Source organism: Mesoplodon bidens (genome assembly GCF_964165515.1).
Source record: "Mesoplodon bidens genome assembly, chromosome: 7".
Taxonomy (NCBI): domain Eukaryota; kingdom Metazoa; phylum Chordata; class Mammalia; order Artiodactyla; family Ziphiidae; genus Mesoplodon; species Mesoplodon bidens.
The window spans coordinates 25,569,248-25,589,345 of NC_138164.1; the positions used below are offsets into that span (position 1 = coordinate 25,569,248).

Below are 20,098 nucleotides of genomic sequence, written 5' to 3' on the forward strand. Positions count from 1 at the left end.
AAATTAAAACTGTCCCTATTTGCATATGATATGATTCTTTACCTAGAACACCCTTAAGACTCCACCTAAAAACTATTAGAACTAATAAACTCAGCAAAGTTATAGGATACAAGAGCAACATACCGAAATCTGTTGCATTATATACACTAACAATGAAAGATCAGAAAGAGAAAGTAAAAAAAAAAAAAATCCCACTAAAAATTGCAGCAAAAAGAATAAAATAGCTAGGAATAAACTTAACTAAGGAGCTGACCAACTTATAGTCTGAAAACTATAAAACATTAATGAAGGAAACGAAGATGATACAAAGAAGTGGAACAATATCCCATGCTCTTGGATTAGAAGAATTAATGTTGTTAAAATGACCATACTACCCAAAGCAATCTACAGATTTAACATAATCCCTATCAAAATACCTATGATATTTTCACAGAATTAGAACAAATGATTCTAAAGTTCATGTGGAACCAAAAAAGACCCCAAATTGCCAAGGCAATTTGACCTGGAGATATCACCCTCCCAGGCTTCAGATTATACTACAAAGCTACAGTAGTCAAAACAGCATACTACTAGCACAAAAACGGACACATAGATCAACTGAATAGAATAGAGAGCCCAGAAATAAACCCACACTATGACAGTCAATTAATCTATGACAAAGGAGGTAAGAATATACAATGGAGAAAAGACAGACTCTTCAACAAGTTGGTGTTGAAAACACATGTAAAACAATGACATTAGAACATTTCCTCATACCATATACAAAAATAAACTCCAAAAATGAATTAAAGACCTAAATGTGAGGCTGGAAACCATAAAACTCCTAGAGGAAAACATATGCAGATCACTGACATATATCGAGCAATATTTTTCTGTATCTGTTCCCTAAGACCAAAGAAATAAAAGCAAAAATAAACAAATGGGGCCTAATAAAACTTAAAATTTTTTGTACAGCAAAGGAAACCATCAACAAAATGAAAATACGACCTACGGAATTAGAGGAAATATTTGCAAATTATATGACCATCAAGGGTTAATATCTAAAATATATAGACAGCTCATACATCCCAGTATCTAAAAAACAAAGAGCCCAATGAAAAAATGGGCAGAAAACCTGAAAAGACATTTTTTCTGAGAAGACATACAGATGGCCAATGGGGACATGAAAAGATGCTCAACCTCACTACTTATTAGAGAAATGCAAATCAAAACGACAGCAAGGGGCTTCCCTGGTGGCGCAGTGGTTGAAAGTCCGCTTGCCGATGCAGGGGACATGGGTTCGTGCCCTGGTCCGGGAAGATCCCACATGCCGCAGAGCGGCTAGGCCTGGGAGCCATGGCCGCTGAGCCTGCGTGTCAGAGCAAAAAAAAAAAAAAAAAAAAAAAAGAATGACAGCAAGATATCACCTCAAACCTATCAGAATGGCTATCATCAAAAAGTCTACAAATAACAAATGTTGAAGAGGATGTGGGGAAAAGGGAACCATTATAAACCATTGGTGGTAATGTAAATTGGTGCAACCACTATGGAGAACAGTCTGGAGGTTGCTCAGAAAACTAAAAATAGAATTATCATATGATCCACAATTCCACTCTTGGGTATATAAAACTGAAAACACTAATTTGAACAGATACATGCACCCCAATGTTCATAGCAACACAATTTACAATAGCTAAGATATGGAAGCAGCTCAAGTACCCATGAATAGAAGAATGGATAAAGAAGATATATACAGTGGAATATTACTCAGCGATTTAAAAATAAAATAAAATTCTGCCATTTGCAGCAATGTGGATGGACCTAGAGAATATTATGCTTAGTGAAATAAGTCAGACAAAGAAAGACAAATACTATATACCTCTTATATGTGGAGTCTAAAAAATACTACAAACAAATGTATATGCAAATGAAAATAGACACACACAGAAGGAAAAGAAACTAGTGGTTACCAAATGGGAGAGGGAAAGGGGAGGGGCAAATTAGGGGTACAGGATTAAAAGATACAAACTACTATGTATAAAATAGATAAGCAGCAAGGATATATTTTATAGCACAGGGAATTATAGCCATTATCTTATAATAACTTTTAATGGTGTATAATTGTAAAAATACTGAATCACTATGCTGTACACCTAAAACCAATATAATACTGTAAATCAACTATACTTCAATTAAAAAAAAAATCTCAATCTGTTTAACCTACTTTAAAAGGTAGTTTATGGTCAGGAGAAATTCTAGAGAAAAATAAACATAAAAATTAAAATTAAATATCTCATTTATAATTATAAGACCAAAGAAAACCCAGATAATTTTGATTGAAGTTATTGTACATCTATGTTTTATAGTCCTCATTTATAGAAAAAGTCCTAGTGTCATTTTGTCCACCACTAAAATATTGTTCAGTATTTGAAATTCTCTAATAGAATATTATGATATGAACAGAGAAAGAATGCTCACGTTTTCCCAAATTAAATTAATTTTAACTTGAAATCAAATAATGTATTCTTAACAACTGGATGAAATTTCTCTCTCAACAGAGTCATCATGGATTGGTAAGATTAATAAATATATTTTAAACTTTTCAATCACCGTGTCAGAAAAATAATGGGCACGTCTAGAAAAGATAAAGGAGCATTTTGGAAACTGATTTGACCACAGGAAATCAGAGGTTAATTCTTCCTTTAGTCTTTTAAAATTATCTCCTGATATTTGTTTTGCAGCTTCTAATTAATAAGGCAAGTGTGATGATATTTCTGGGGATTGAAAAAGAAATGTGTTGTTGTTATTATGCTTTTCCTAAGTTCTAACCTTGAGAACAAAAGTGAAGATGAATAGCATGCCATTGCTGTATCGTAGGGATGATGTATTTCAAATGCTGGACTCCTTACACAATGTTCTTTGAAACATTGCTACTAAGGAAAAAAAAATTTAAAGGAACTCATATTATTTATTGATTCTCAAATCCGTTGCTGTTTCAGGTTTTGCATAAGCTAACCAGTCCATTTTATTTTGGAAGCCACTGACACAACAAAGTGCTGTAACAAGTGAACATAAAGTATATTAATAGACAGAGGTAATAATAACTTGATTCCAAACTTTAGTGAATTTGAAAAAGAGACTAGGAGTTTTAAAACAATGATAGCCTATAAATAAAAAAGCAGATTCAAACAAAGCTCCTACAGGATTTGTGACAAATGGTCTTCTAGTCATTATTAAGAAGACAAACCCAAGTCATATTTTGTGAAGATGTTAGGTAGAGTTGATATTTCTCTAAAATTATTCAACCTACTGATTTCCAGTACTAAGTTCCATAAGGCAAGAAGAGAGGAGAATGGATAGGAGGAATGTGACAAGGGGAAAGGAACAATAATAATAATAATAATAGTGGTAGAAGTAACAATAATGAGCATTTATTCAACACTTAACCCTGAAGCCAAAGATATAATAAGAATTTTACATGGATTATGTCATTTAATCTTCATAAATAACTTTCCGAGGTAGGCAGCCTAATTTGTCAGAGAATTATTCTAACTTAGTCTTGATAATAGGATGAGCTTTTCATGGTTGAAAAATCAGATTCCCCTTTGCCTCTCTTTGAAAATGCATCAGATGCCTCTCAGTGATATTTTTGCTTCTGGTAACAAACACTTATGTCTTTATAACTCATTACTGCAGAATCGAGATGTAAATTCTTTGAAACTAGGATGATGGCTACCTCACCAAATTACTTAAAAGAGTGTTCTACCTCTAGTTATATAGTTAACACTAACTGACAACACAAAATGACAAAGATCATGGTTTAGCAAAAGCATTACAGTTCACTCTGCAAATGATTTACCATCATTCAGCTGTATGATTAGCTCTTGTTTTTGTTGTTTTTCTTTTTGATGGCAGGGGTGGTAGTCCATTGGTATTAAGTGCAGAGCTAAAATAGTTAAATTATAATGAAAGCCTTCACTGTAGACTAAAGAATAAATATCTTACATTATTGAAAATTAGAACTTTCTTATCAAAGTCCAATACAAAATTAGAAACTTCAGATAACAAGGAGTTATTAACAAGACCAGCAATTATGGGAAAAATAATGAATATCAAGGCCAAATTTATCAACAGGATCATAATTTTTAACCCTGATTTTCTTCTTTCTATGTTTTAGGAAACTGTAAATTTGGAATTTGGAACATAATAATTCAAAAATATTACTCATCTGGTTAAGATTCCATGCCATAACTTTATTGATCATAATTTTATTTGGGCTAACTGTAGCCTCCCAAATGTCCCATTCTGGCAAACCCAGGTGAATAAGCAGAAATGCACAGAGAATGAGAGGATTTCCATCCCTATTCTAACTAAAAATCCTGCCTGTTGTTTTATTTTTAAACTGCCACTAACATGTTTAAATTATAATTGCATCTTCTCAATGAGCATAGTTCCTTATTACTGGAACTGGCAGGGGGCCTTGACATCTGAGTCATCATTTCACTGTGTCTATTTCTTACTGTGGTATACAAATTAAATAGACATACAAGATGAAATATGGTGGGGGGGAAATCTGAAGCAGTAACTTTAAATTGAATTAATTGTCAAATCTACAAAATATATAAAGCAATAAACATTGGTAATAATATATTCTACTTCAGGCACATTTTCAATAATATTAACTTCAATTCTAAGGCCAAAAATGCTTCAAACACTCCTAGCCAAATATTGTACTTCTATAAATCAAAACCAATAGCTTTAATATTCCCTAAATTTAAAGGATAGAATAATTCCAGTGTCTTCTCTCAAGAAGTGAACATGTTCTAAAGAAATGTCTCTTTTTCAACACTAAAACTTAATTAGAAGAGAAGTCTTGAGATACTCACTTGATACATTATTCTGCATATTAAGAAAATAATAGGATGTAAACCAGATGTTCCTAGATTATGAAATTTAGAACATAACATATTCAAAATGTAGCTAGCTTTTTACCTATATTTATGCAATATTTAAGAATAAGGCAAGCAATCCCCACAATGTTGAAATCAGTCTTACTATTTCTCTCATAGTTTGACTTCAAACACTGGAAATAGTCATGGGTTTACGGTATACGGTTTTTAGTGAGTTTTATCATTTTTGTAATTACTATGGCTAGTATTAATAAATGTCTTCTTTTTATATGATGAAATAAATTAATGAAAGAGGGAGACACTATGCAAAATGGCTGGGAATAAGGCCAAATCTTTTTACATATATCCAGGGACCAGTAATTTTCTAAATGACACTCTAGGTTCTCTTGCCTAAATAATGACAAGTACTGCCATCATGTAATTTACTAAAATAATTATGTAATCTCCTAGTTCCCATCATCCATATCAAGTCCATAGCCACTTACCTTGTCTTTATTCTCAGTGCCAGAAGCCTCAGGCTTGGTCCTAATCACAAATGGTGTGGACAGTCGCAGCAGAACCCTTTCAAAGGTGGCATTAACCTTTGGAGAAACAATCTCGAAGCAGTCCTCAAACCTGAGCACTTTGTGAGTGTCACATCGGAGCTGCTTCCTTAGGCCTTCCCCCAGCTGAAGGACTGTCATGTGGGGGTCAAACATCAAATGGAAAGGGAAGGCTCTGCAGAAGGTGTTGATGCTAATTCTGAGGTCCGCAGGAACTTGGGAGGTTCCCTGTGGAAGGTTCTTCGTGATATTAGTATTTTCACATTGTTTGATAAGGAAAGTAAGATCACTACAATTGCCTGGGTTTGAAACATCAGAGCACAGTTTCTCATTTGCAACCTGGTCCACTTCTACATCCAGCTGATAGATTTTCTTTCCTGCAGCCTTAATCATTCCAAACATTGCAAATCCCACAATGTGGTGAGGGTGGAAGTAGTGGAGTATAAGATTACCTTCAGGGAGCTCTTTGCATAGGAATGATGGTGACTCCAGAGTGGCCTGTTTTCCAAAAGAAGTTCTAAAGTGTTCCAACAAAGCATCAAAGCCATTAAAAAAGTCCTGCAACGTGCCACCTACAGCTCGAAGGACTCTCTCATTCTCATCAAAGCATATATTAAAGAACTCCTCACCAAATCTTTCTTGAATTTCCTCAAACTTCAAACCTAGAGGTAAATGGAAGCAAATGTTAATAAAGTATAATACAAGTAATTGAATTCACAGCTTTTTTAATGCTTACCAGAAGAGGCAGCTAGTGAGAGAAGCAAGATAGGTATTTCCCTTGGGTACACAGGTATTTCCCTTGGGTACACAAGTTTCCCAAATAGGTTAAGTCATTCATTTTGAGTTAAAGAAAGTAAATTTCAGTTCATTTTCTGGATGCTTCTAAGATGTTAATGAGCATAAACTTTTTTGTTGTTGTTTTTAAATAGACTTTATTAGTGCAATTTTAGATTCATAGCAAAACTGAGCAGAATATAAAGATATTTTCCATGTACCCCCTACCCCCCCCACACACACACACAACACTCTCCCCTGGCAACTATTGATATTGTGCACTACAGTGGTACATTTGTTACAATCAATGAACCTACACTGACATAACATTATCACCCAAAGTTCATAGTTTACATTAGGGTTCACTCTTGGTGTTGTATATACTTGAGTTTTGACAAATGTATAGTAACATGTGCCCACCATTATAGTATCATACAGAGTAGTTTTGCTGCACTAAAAATCCTCTGTGTGCCACCTATTCATTCCTCCCTCCCCTCAAACCCTGGAGCATGAAGTTTTTAATGCTGCTAACTAGCTGTTCTCTTTTCTTTTCAATACTATACTCCGTTTGCTGTAATTATCATGAATAATATATTTTCCTTAACAATTTCCCCCATCGTTAAAGAATTTTAAGAGGCTGTTATAAAGTTGTTTATTATGTCCATTCAATATTACTATTTTACTTATCACAATTCACTTGTAGTAGGAAATATAACCAGAGAGGGAATCTATGGTACATGAGCAGAGAAAGGCATCAGGTTATCTTGCATAAACAGAAGTGCTTAAATTAGTAATCTCCGAGAAAATCATGCAGGTCAGCTAGACGCCAGAAAGTGAGAGACAAAACAAGGAATTAAAACTGTGGAATGATTTGCATTCATTCTTTCACTCACAAAAATGAGAGCAGACAAAACTAGAGTAGGAATCTGACCAGACAGAGTTAAAAGTCTTTAAGTTTTCTCGGTTCATACTTATTCCCAGATGCTATGGCAAAAGGAAAGCTACCTTATAATAATGGTTATAATAAATAAATAAATAAATAAATAAATAAATAAACAAACAAACAAACAAACAAACACAATGCATTATATAGTAATTAGAAGCAGAATCACACATAATGTAGTTAGATCCACCCTTGAGGAAGAGTACAGCACAGATAAAAGAGTCGAGTCTATATCCTAAAGAAAGCTTCTATGTAGAGTCACCCTAGTGCTTCTCCTCTGACTTTGGCTGAAATCAGTACATGTAGTTTACATATTCATATTTTATTTCATTATCTATCTCACCTTATAAGGAGGTCCTGAAAATCAGACAGGAAAAGACAGGTCACTTTGTTAGTGTCCTGTTAGAATGCAAAGTAGTCTAGGCTGTCTATGGCTTAGTTTGCTGTTCCTACTTTATTATTCCCTATGAGTTCTCCCCATCCAGAAGTGAGGGGATAAAACAGAGTCAATAATATTGTTTTAAAATAGAGTCCAAACACATCAAATATTTTTTGAGAACTTACCACAGAGTCTAAATATTGTGGAAGCCAAGTTAAGAAGTCAGTTTGACAAAGAAGTTCTTAAAATCCATGTGAAATGAGAAGTAGAAAATTTAAGTGAAAATCAGTCCCGTTATTAAGAAGCATTTCACATTAATTTTAGTTTCATAGATCTGATATTCAAGAGAAGCTGAGAAAGTCACCTACTAAGATAAAAACATCACTACTCATCTCACATTGTAATGTTACAAGATTGAACTTCAACATATGTTGCATTCACTAACAATAATGCCAGCCAGAATTGATTATAATAGCAGTTTTCTAACTAGTTCCCTGGTGTGAAAGAGAGAAAACAAGATAGATGATATCCACTGCAATTTGGCTACTGTTTCAACTGCTCCATTAAAACTGCTTTTGTAGTTCATCAACTCTTCCTCCTAAATTGCTCTTCTCTCTTGGATTTTAAACCATTCTCTCCTGGTTTAATTACTAGCTATCTGAAAAGCCCTTCACTAAAACTTCTTCTTATACAAAATCCTTACATCACCATCACTATACTGTAACTAAAATTTTCTAATACATACAAATTAAACTTATGTCCTTTCAATGGCAATATTCTTTGCTGCTATTAATTTTTAATTATGAAATTCTTATTAAAAACTAAGTTCAGAATAAATAAAAATTCCTATAATCTGACTATATTTGCTGAACAACAAAATTCCACGTGCTACTGAAAATATTCCATGGATTGCTTCTATACTTTGAAGAGTTGTGTCTTAAAGGACTTAGGGTCTTTATGCACAGATGAGAAAAAGAGAATTTCTTCTAACTTGCATTTTTCATAACATTAAAAATGCCCTCACAGTTATTAAGAACACAGATATAATACAGTAAGCTTATGTCTTATTTCCAAATGTCATAATCCCAAAGAATCATCCAGAAAATAACAAGTAAATAAATTCACCAGAGGAAACAAAATTAAAACTACTAGTGAGTACAGCAGTCTATCAACTAGAAATCCTTGCTGCTTTAAAAAGCACTTCTGCACCTAAGATACAATGGTTATTAAGTCTCAAATGATAATGCTAAAGCCTATCAGGGTGCTAAAGTGACTTGTATCAATAAAGAAAAACTAAATTATTTTTAATATTATATGCAAATACTATACATGGCAATTCTATATACACCACAGCATTCAATTAACTAATAAATATTTTGGGTCTCACAATTGTTAAACTGTGCAAGCTGAGAAAAGAAAAAAATTCTTAGAGCTTGAAAAATTAGAACTAGGGAATGATCACTTCAACTTCTGCAAATATGCTATGAATCAATACCCAAGACTTCCACTTTAAACATCTCAAAAAATTAGAAAGCACAGAGAAAGTAGTTTAGCTCAGTCTCACTCCCAAGGTTCCACTTATAATTGATGCAAACCCCCTACTTCCAGTAAATCACTTGAAACATAGAAACAATGCTCATCTGCTCTTATCACAAGAAGCTTGACATTGGGGTATATAAAAATACATTTCTTAAAGAGGCAAAACTTACAATAAAACTGATTTCATTAGCAGGTAAATTAAGGGAGTTTTAAATTACTATTAATTCATCCCTTCAAAAAAATAAATAGCCTAAATTCTGACATCCTTTAAGTGAAAATGAAATAGTGTGTTCATTCATGACATGAATCTTTTGTCCCTTATCCAACTTCACACTGTGCACCTCTTGAGGGCATATATGTCTGCATACCTATCACTAGCATAATGCCTGGCACATGGAGACTAAGTATTCATTCATAGAAACTAAGCATTCATCTAGAATCAAGCTTTTAAAGCTACAGTTGTGTCACATCAAAGGATACCAAGACAACCAGACACATCCTTTTCTCTCATGGGCCCCCACAGATAATTAAATTACAAATGATTGGGCTATAACAGAGGCATACATGAGCTATGACAATATGGAAAAAAGAATGTCTGACTTTCTCCTCAGGGAGATAAAGTTTGAAAGATAATTTGAAGAAAAAGTAGGTGTTCAAAAAGCCAACAAGGAAGGAAGGAACACTCTAACAGATGGACAGTAATGAAATATGAATGAAGCAGGGAGGTGAAAGAGCCCAGCAGAGTCAGGGGAGAGCAAGTAGTAAGTGTATAATGGCTGTGGAGCAGGGGTGGTGGGATTAGCTGCTGATTAACCAGCAATGTAGAAGTTGGACTTAAGTGTGACAAGACCAAAGTCAAAGATAGCAGCCAAAGAGATGCTGCACTGTCTCTATAAGGTTATATTCATTGAATTAGGTAGTTCCAGTAAGAATGGAGAAATTAGTGCCAAGCAGTGTGCCAAACATTTTCGTATACTACTTTAACATTTAAAAAATTCCTATCAAGTGGATATTTTTAATTGCACCCATTTTAAAGGTGAGGAATGTTAAGAAATTTGCCCATGTTCACCCAATTGTAGGTAGCAGAGCCAGGTCTCAAAGTAAAGTCTGTCTAATACTAGATCTTGTGTAATAAATATTGTGTGATAATGTGCACAGTATTAAATGAGTAAAACATCTGCATGGGGGAAAAATGCATGTCTTGCCCATTGAAATATCATCAATGCCTAACATTCTGCCTGACATTTATGGGTGCTCAATAAATAATAGCTGGATGTCAGGTGAATTAATGCATCACTGAAGTCAATAGAAAGGAGCTACAAGGAGCAGTCAATGGCTATCAAATGCCACAGAGAGGTCAAGGAAGAAAACTTTAAATTGGATTGGTCAGAACTTCGGGGACCTTTGACAAAGCAATTTCAGTGGGGAGGTGGAGGCAAAAGACTGAGTATAATGGGTTGAGGAGGGTGGGACAAATGAAGAAACAGAATATTAGTTTTCAGCTGTATCAATAATATTATTGGAAGGCTAAAATGACTTATTTTATAAAAATTTTTTTAAAAACATCTGGCCTCCATGCTTTGAAAGGGAAATGTTCATTGAGAACTGAGTGAATAGAGAAAGGTATGACACGAAAGGTAGAGCACTGACTGGGGTCCTGGATCCTCTGGGGGAAGATTTATAAATAAAAGAGGGAAATTTGTGTCTTTCTAAGTCCAGAGACCATCCTTATCACCCAGCAAATATATCAGTCTCCACTAACATGGGAAAATACCAAAGCAGAAGGTATTTCTTCAAGTTGCTTAAACTTCAACCAAGGAGCTGAATACCTACCAACTTATTACTTCTGTGAATTGTGGACCTCCATAATTACTTTTTGATTAATTACTTAGGTTTCCTCAACCTAATATCTAAGTAATATAACTCAATCACAACAGTATCTCAAGTCCAAAAGATTTCAACATTTTAAGTAAACAATTAATCCTTTTAGACAAACAATTATTTTTCCAGCTTTATTGAGATATAACATGGTATAAGTTTAAGGTACACAATGTGTTAATTTGATACACTTAAATATTGCAAAATGACTAGCACCGTACCATTAGTTTACACCTCCATCACTTCACATAATTACCATTTCTTTTTTTGTGGTGAGAACACTCAAAATCTGCTCTTAACTTTCAAAGTATAATGCACAATTGTTAACTATAATCACAAGACAGTGCATTAGATCTCCAGAAATTAGTAATCTTCTAACTGGAAGTTAGAACATTTCCCTATTTTCCCCAGCCCCAGGTAACCACCATTCTACTCTCTATGAGTTTGGCTTTTTCAGATTCCACATATAAGTGACAGCATACAGTATTTGTCAAGAAAAAATTATTTTATCTAGCAAGACGATAAGATGTTTCTCAACTATGTTTGAAACCCAGATGACACTTTTATAAGAATATAATTCTAGTGCCATGCCAATCTACAAATAAATAAAGTCAGTCTCTGCATCCAGAGATTTAAGGGTAAATATTACATATGTCTAAATAATAACAAAGAAAGGCTGCAAAGAAATCCCACTGCCCAAATGGTCTTTTTTTTCCGGTACGGGGGCCTCTCACTGTTGTGGTCTCTCCCGTTGCGGAGCACAGGCCAAATCGTAATTTTAAGGGAAATTGTTTTGAATCTGAGCTATCAATATAGTCTCATTTGCATCTTGGTGAGGTGAGACAAAACGTTTGTAGTTAAAGTACTTCAGTTAAATAAGTAAAACTTTTGGTATAATAGTAAAAAGAAAGAGTCTTATCAATTTTGCTCTTAATCTATGAAGGGTTAAACTGCAACTTTCTACCATTTTAGAGGCATTTAATTCTCCTCCTTTTATTGCATATGTGGTATCCTGTCCCTCTCCAAAAAAGAACACAGAATAAGTCATATATTTATTTTTAAGTGTAGGTGAGCTAAATTAAATTTTCCTTAATATTTTAAAATTTTTATTATATAATTAAAAATAGCAGGACACATATTCAGATTTTAAAAACAGGGTTTTAACATCTTTGAGCTAACAAAGAATTTGCTAAGCATAGCATTAGAGGAAACCCTCTAACATATTTAAGATTAATTCTTGAATACCCAAAGGAATATTTATTATTATAAGTGTAGTAAGTGCTTCAGGCACAAAAATATTTGTGATGGTTAAGTTTACAGTTTGTAATTTTGAGACTATGCTAAGGTATGCTTTAAAATATACACAGGATAAAAAATAAATTAAGTAAAATAATACAGTAAACATAGGGCAAAAATTTTAAGTTACAATCATGGCATAATGGAGATGATGCCAAATCCTGAGTACTAGGAGTACTTTTTCACCCAGGAACTATATCTAAAAAATAGAGCATCATAAAAGTACACTCCAACAGTATCAGTTAGTACTCCTTGCTTTCAAATAGCAAAGCACATCTTTGTGCCTTTCTTGTAAAATACCAGATATCCCCTTGTATTATAAATATTTGGCTATGATCCTTCTGTTGACCATAAACAGATTTAGTAGGACAACTCATGAAATGTATGATCTCTAGAAACAGTGTGATCTAGAAAGAGAAAAAGAAACCAATGGAGAAAGGACTATAACTAAAACAATAATAGAATTTTCCCTGAACTGTAGAAAATCTTGAATCAACTGATATAAAAGGCACAAGCTCCAGCCAAGACTGGTAAGAAAACACACACACACATACACACACGCAAAAACCTAAGCACATCTGGCTATTCCTGAAATACAAGAGATAAAATCTTTTAAGTTGCAGGAAAGAACAAGTAATTTTCAAAAAACTTAAAAAAAAATGTTCTTCTTATTTGCAATTCTGTAAACTAGATGATGGTGGAATAATATATGTGGAATACTGAGATAATTTAAATCTAAGAATTCATTACCCAGGCAAGATATCTGGCAGATTCAGAAACAATATGACTCAGTGAAACACCTGAGGAAAATAATTGAGAAAACACTTTAACTAAACAACAAATGATACAGAGGAGTCCTGGTAAGAGAAAATGGGAAAAGTAAAAACATCAAGGAGCAATGAACCTTGCGAAACACACACACACAGGTGTGTGTGTGTGTGTGTGTGTATGTGTCAATGACAGATTTTTTTGCAAATTTGTAATATAAATGTAAATAAAAATTACTGAAATAGAGAGAAAGGGAAACTATTGACACCTGCAAGGTAAATTTTATTGATAATCTGGAACTAAACAATCTCAGCAAAACCCAAGATTTAGGAGGCTAGGGAGAAACAGTGGGGAGGGGGAAAGGAGAAAATGTTCTAACAGCACTTTAAAGGTCTCTTCCAAGTGGGATATGATAATTAGAGAAAAAAATACATTCTTAGTAAGGAAATAAGTGATATTTTGTTTTAAAATAATGAAAAAACACATGGACCTAATTTTAGTAACAAGAAAGGGAAGCTAAGCAATAATGAAATGGGAAAGTGGAAGAGAACTTTCAAACTACAAAGGTTAAAAAATTTTATATTCAACATGATCAAAATAGCAAAAATAAGAAAAAGAAAAAACAATGTAAAATGAATAATTATCATAAAGCAAGATGGAAGAAAGAAAATCAGTAAATTATGCATTTTATTAAGTGTAAACAAATAAATACCATCAAATGTCAAAAATTCTCACCCCATATATAAGAATTGCATATGTAAAAAACAACTTATAAAAGGTGGTTTTTAAAAAAAAGTTTGAAAATAAATGTTAGGAAAAAATTTCCAAGAAACTACAAGAAGAAAAAAAGCAAGGAAGGAGTAGTATTAATATCAAATAAGGTGCAATTAAGGTTAAAAGTGCTAATCAGGATAGAGAGACATTATATTAAAAAAAATCACAATTTACAAAGAAGACCTAAGAGACATGAACCTGCAACATTGTAGCTAAATATATAAAGTATTAGGAATTAGAAATTGATGGCTAATGAGTAAGGGATTTCTTTATGGAGTGATAAAAAATGTTCTAAAATTGATCATAGTGATAGTTGCACAACTTTACCAATATTCTAAAAACATTGAGGTATGCACTTTAAATGGGTAAATTGTATGGTATGTGAATTATGTTTCCATATACCTGTTACACACCTTAAAAGCTAATAAAAAATCTAATTTTACTCTAATGAAAAAACTCTAGACAATTATAGAGGAAATTATAGTAGGATTATAATGGGAATCTTTAATATATCTCTCTCAGAATCAGATGGATCTGAAAGACAAAAATAATCAAAGTCATAGAGAAATTAAATAAAAATAAATACAACAAAACAATCAACAAAAGAAAAATATAATAAAAATAAAATGTCATTAGTAAATATTAATGTGCTTTTTTCAGAATCAAAATATCAAACATTAAAAAAGCAAAGTCATAAATTAAATAAATCTCAACAATAATAAAAATAAAATATTCAGAGGAAAAATGAAATTAAAATAAATAAAATTTAATAACAAAGGCAATAAATGTACACGTGTGTATGTATATACACATGCATGCATGTTTATAGTATATGAAGATATTACCAAAATTGCTCAAGTACTTAGCCACAAAATTTCCATAATATGTTTTTAAGGAAAGATTTTGCAGATCACATTTTCTAATAATAATACAAATAATAATAACAGTACAGCTACATGTAAAAGAATGAAATTAGAACACTCCCTAACACCATACACAAAAATAAACTCAAAATGGATTAAAGACCTAAATGTAAAGCCAGACACTATAAAACTCTTAGAGGAAAACATAGGAAGAACACTCTATGACATAAATCATAGCAAGATCCTTTTTGACTCACCTTCTAGAGAAATGGAAATAAAAACAAAAATGAACAAATGGGACCTAATGAAACTTAAAAGGTTTTGCACAACAAAGGAAACCATAAACAAGATGAAAAGACAACTCTCAGAATGGGAGAAAATAGTTGCAAATGAAGCCACTGACAAAGGATTAGTCTCCAAAATTTACAAGCAGCTGATGCAGCTCAATATCAAAAGAAACAACCCAGTCCAAAAATGGGCAGAAGACCTAAATAGACATTTCTCCAAAGAAGATATACAGATATCCAACAAACACATGAACGATTGCTCAACATCATTAATCATTAGAGAAATGCAAATCAAAACCACAATTAGGTATCACCTCACACCAGTCAGAATGGCCATCATCAAAAGATCTACAAACAATAAATGCTGGAGAGAATGTGGAGAAAAGGGAACCCTCTTGCACTGTTGGTGGGAATGTAAATTGATACAGCCACTATGTAGAACAATATGGAGGTTCCTTAAAAAACTAAAAATAAAACTACCATATGACCCAGCAATCCCACTACTGGGCATATACTCTGAGAAAACTATAATTCCAAAAGAGTCATGTACGACAGTGGTCACTGCAGCTCTATTTACAATAGCCAGGACATGGAAGCAATCTAAATGTCCATTGGCAGATGAATGGATAAAGAAGATGTGGCACATATGTACAATGGAATATTACTCAGCCATAAAAATAAATGAAATCGAGTTATTTGTAGTGAGGTGGATGAACCTAGAGTCTGTCATACAGAGTGAAGTAAGTCAGAAAGAGAAAAACAAATACCGTATGCTAACACATATATATGGAGTCTAAAAAAAAAAAAGAAAAGAAAAAAGGTTCTGAAGAACCTAGGGGCAGGACAGGAATAAAGACGCAGGTGTAGAGAATGGACTTGAGGACACGGGGAGGGAGAAGGGTAAGCTGAGATGAAGTGAGAGAGTGGCATGGACTTATATATACTACCAAATGTCAAATAGATAGCTAGTAGAAAGCAGCCACATAGCACAGGGAGATCAGCTCAGTGCTTTGTGACCACCTAAAGGGGTGGGATAGGGAGGGTGGGAGGGAGACACAACAGGGAGGAGATATGGGGTTATATGTATATGGATAGCTGATTCACTTTTTTATAAAGCAAAAACTAACACACCATTGTAAAGCAATTATACTCCAATAAAGATGTTAAAAAATAATAATAATAAACACATATATGAGAAAAAGGTAACCAAAAATTTTATCCATTTAGAAGTTAAACAGTACCCTTCCTTGTATTAAAAAGAAAACATTGAAATTATATAACTTCTAGAAATCAATGAAAAGGAAACTAATTCATTCAAAATCCTATGAGGCACAAGAAAAACTGTATTCAAACGAAAATATATGTCATAAATACTTTCAGCAACAAAAATAAGTAAATAAAAACTTTCAATTAAGAAAATTAAGTTAAGTTTAAAGTTCAACTATAAAAGCTGAAATTAGTAGATTAGAACTAAATTAGGAGTGAGAAGAAGACATAGTATATATTAAGGAGAAATAGAGGAATCAAAATAGAACCATACAACGTTCTGCCAACAAATGTGTAAATGTAATATAAATGGATAATTTTTCATGAAAACATAAATGACAAAAAATGATCCAAGAAGAAATGGGTTTTGAATAGCCTTTAAGAAAATTGGTAATTCCAAAGTGATTTAAATATTTCCAGGCCATAGCAAACAATTAAAACTACTCAATTGTTTTTATTAAGCCCACATAACTTTAATGCCAAAACTTGATACAGTATACTAAGACCATTTTCTCTTATGAATATTTGCTAAAATAGTAGCAAATGGAGTCTAGCAATTTATAAAAAAGTAATACTTCATGACCAAGTACTGTTCATGTCGGAAAAGAAAAAGTAGTTCAATAGTAGAAAATCTATCTGCGTAAACTATGACGTTTATAAAATTAAATGAGAAAATAATATTGTTTTATCAGTAGATTCTGAAAAGTCTGAAATTGAACAGCTTTAGTAAAAATTTTGAGCAAAACAGGGATATAGAGAAGCTGCTCAAACATAATAAATTCTGCTCTTCAAAAACCAGAAGCAAAGCTTATTCTAAATGGTAAAATACTAAGAACATTTCAACTAAAATCAGAAATTAGGCAAATAAGCTTGTTATCACCATTGTTATTCAATATTATCTTGGAGGTTCTAGCAGATGCTATGAGATATAAGGAACAATAAAATTATCTCTTTTTGCTAATGAAGATTGTACACTTAGAAGACCTACAAAGTCTTTTAATTTCAAGGCTCTTTCTTGTCATTTTTTTGGTGCACAAATCACAACATTATTTTATAGAAAAAAATGCCTACTAGAATTAATAAGAAAACATTGTAAATAACTGAATATAAAATAAACATAGAAAGAATCAATAGCTTTTCTCTATATTAGCAGTGAGGATCAAGAAGTAGAAATGGGGAAATATTCTATTCAAAGTAGCAATGAAAATTATAAAATCATAGGAATACACTAATAATAAAGGCATAGAACTTATATTAAGAAAACTATTAAATCTTAACACAGAAAACAGAAACTGAACAAATGGAAAAATGTTCCAAATTTCAAGATGCAAAGACCTTACATTATAAAAATAGCAATTCTCCCCAAATTAATGAGTTTAATGCATTTCTAATTATAGTCTCAACATGTTTTCTTATTAATACAGTAATTTTAAGATTCATATGGGAGAATAAATTCTTAGAATAGCCCCAAAATTCATGAATAAGAAGACTACTGAGTAAGAACCAGATATTGGAATAAATGAAATACACTGTATTTAAAATTTTTATTTCTATAGAAACAAACGAAGAGGTTATTAGGTCAGAATAGAGAATTCAGAATCAAATCTGTGTATATAATTTTTAATGTACCACAAAATAGTATTTTAATTCAATGGGGAAAGAATGGTTTATTTAATACATGGCACTAGCCATCTGGAAAACAATAAAATTAAATCCCATCTCACAACACACACACACACAAAAATCAAATTCAAGGACAATTAAAAGTTTATAATGTAAAAGACAAAACAATAAATATTTTAGAAGAAAATCTAGGGGACTTTATGTATGCCTTAACCAAAACTGGCAAACAAATATACAAAAAGACATAAAGACATATTTGATTTTGTATGATAAAAAGCTAAGCTAAAACTGTCAGCATAATATACAGAATACAATTTTATTTTAGTAAAAATAGAAGTATGCATGTGTGCATGTTCATGTGTGTGAGTGTGTGTGTGGTGCTTCTCCCCTGACATTCTGCTAGCCTCTCTATCTTAAATACAACTAATTTGTTTCAGACCACCACTATCAACCATCTAGAATTATTTCAACAGCTTCCTAATTACTCTGCTTTCTAATCTCTCTGCAATCCATTCAATATGCGTCTTTTCAATATCATAAATCTTATCATATAATTTCTCTACTTAAAGCCCTCCAATGTTTATCCTTTGCCCTCAGAATAAAGTCCAAACTCAGCAGGGCTTGATCCAGCCCTTACTTACAGACCCAACCTCATCTCTCCCAATTTCCTCACTTCACATCTCTGTATAACCCACTATGACCTACTTGAAGTTTCCTGAACATGCTCAATAATGTCTCTCTGACAGGTTTCTGTCCATGCTACTTTTGTGCTTCATTTTGTTCTGTTTTGTGTTTTAATAGAATTCCATTCTCCTGCCTACCTCACTTAGGTAGTTATGTGCTTACACTCATCTTGCAGATCCTTACACCTAAATTCCTCCAGAATACTTTCCTTGACACTCAAAGACTAAGATGGATGTTTCTACTTCTTCAGTTTCCAAAGCACTTTGTGAATACCCGCATCCTAGCATTTATCACACAACAGTTGCTGGCTTGTCCACCCCCTCAATCAGACTTAATCTCTTTGAAAACAAAGGTTATATCCTCTTCACCATTCATTCAACTATTATTTTTTAAAAGTGAGAATACCAGCTCTGTATCAGTCTCAGTGCTGAGCACTAGGGAAACTATCATGATCAGAATAGATGTGGGTCTTACCCTTATTGAGCTATGTGAAAGATAGACTAATCCAGTAGTTGTACACATAATCCAACAACTGTACATAGAAACCACATGATGATAGGTGTTAGAATGATAAGTTGCAGAATGATATGAGAGCGTATAACAGGGACCTAAGGTAATCTACTGGGTCAAAGAAAGCTTCCTTTAAAAAGTGACACATATGAAAGATAAGTAAAAGTCAACTAGGCAGCCAAGAAGGAGGAAAGAAAGGCCATTCCAGACCAAAGGAACATGTATGCGAAAGTCCTGGAAGAGAAACTAAAATGAAGCTTTTGAGAAATTAAATGAAGACCACTATTGTAATCCTAATCCCTGGCACAGTGCCTGTTTGTAGTAAATTTTTTGAATGGATAGATAAAAAATCAATCAATTAATGAATGAACAAATAAATACAGCTGTGTATGACTGACCACATGTCTGTATAATATATATATATATATCATATACAATGTATATATTATATAATACTTGCACTGGATATATCAATAGATACTTGTATGGGTGCATATGTATAGTTTTTCCATTGCTGTTTTTCACGCCCTTCAATATTCACTGGCAGGTCTTTTTACACAGGTGGGCTAGTTATGCTAAAAGACTAATTTAATAGGTGTGAATGCTTGCTATTTGACAAATTCTTGTTCCTTTGCCAACAAATAGCCACAGGTGAGAACTAAGAAATGGACAGACTCAAGGCAGCACAGGTATAATCAGGCAGCTTTATCAGGGCTCTGTGCTATGCCTGCTATCAGAAGCTGCCCACCTGTCAGGTGACTAAGGGCTCATCACATTTCCCAGTCTTCCTTCCCCAGCACCCTGACATGTTGCTGTGTAAGACACTAAGCCTAGAGCCCCACAGCAGTGTGGTACATTCAAAGAACACACAAAGATGAGCTAATTAAAAAGAGGAACCGCAGGAGCACCTGCCTCAGCCTTGTACTCACACTTGGCCCCTGCTTCTGAAATGCAATCTGCCACATTGTGAAAATGTGTCAATGTCTCACAGGCTTCGGAATCTCCCTACAGAGATGTACTCTCATCATGTCTAATGCCTGCACTTTTTAGCAGTCTTTTACATGTTGGGTAAGAATTTAAGGA

The 20,098-nt window shown here is 33.2% G+C and overlaps 1 protein-coding gene across 1 annotated transcript in view; it reads right to left on the bottom strand.

Annotated features, from left to right (window-relative positions):
• GUCY1A2 (guanylate cyclase 1 soluble subunit alpha 2) overlaps positions 1-20,098 on the bottom strand; it is a gene marked incomplete at its 5' end in the record, with an annotated part of 427,337 nt that overhangs the window by 332,985 nt on the left and 74,254 nt on the right. Inside the window, one exon of the mRNA XM_081239600.1 lies at positions 5,375-6,093. Within this exon, the coding sequence (XP_081095726.1) occupies positions 5,375-6,093 (719 nt within the window). The remainder of the gene's footprint in view (positions 1-5,374; positions 6,094-20,098) is intronic.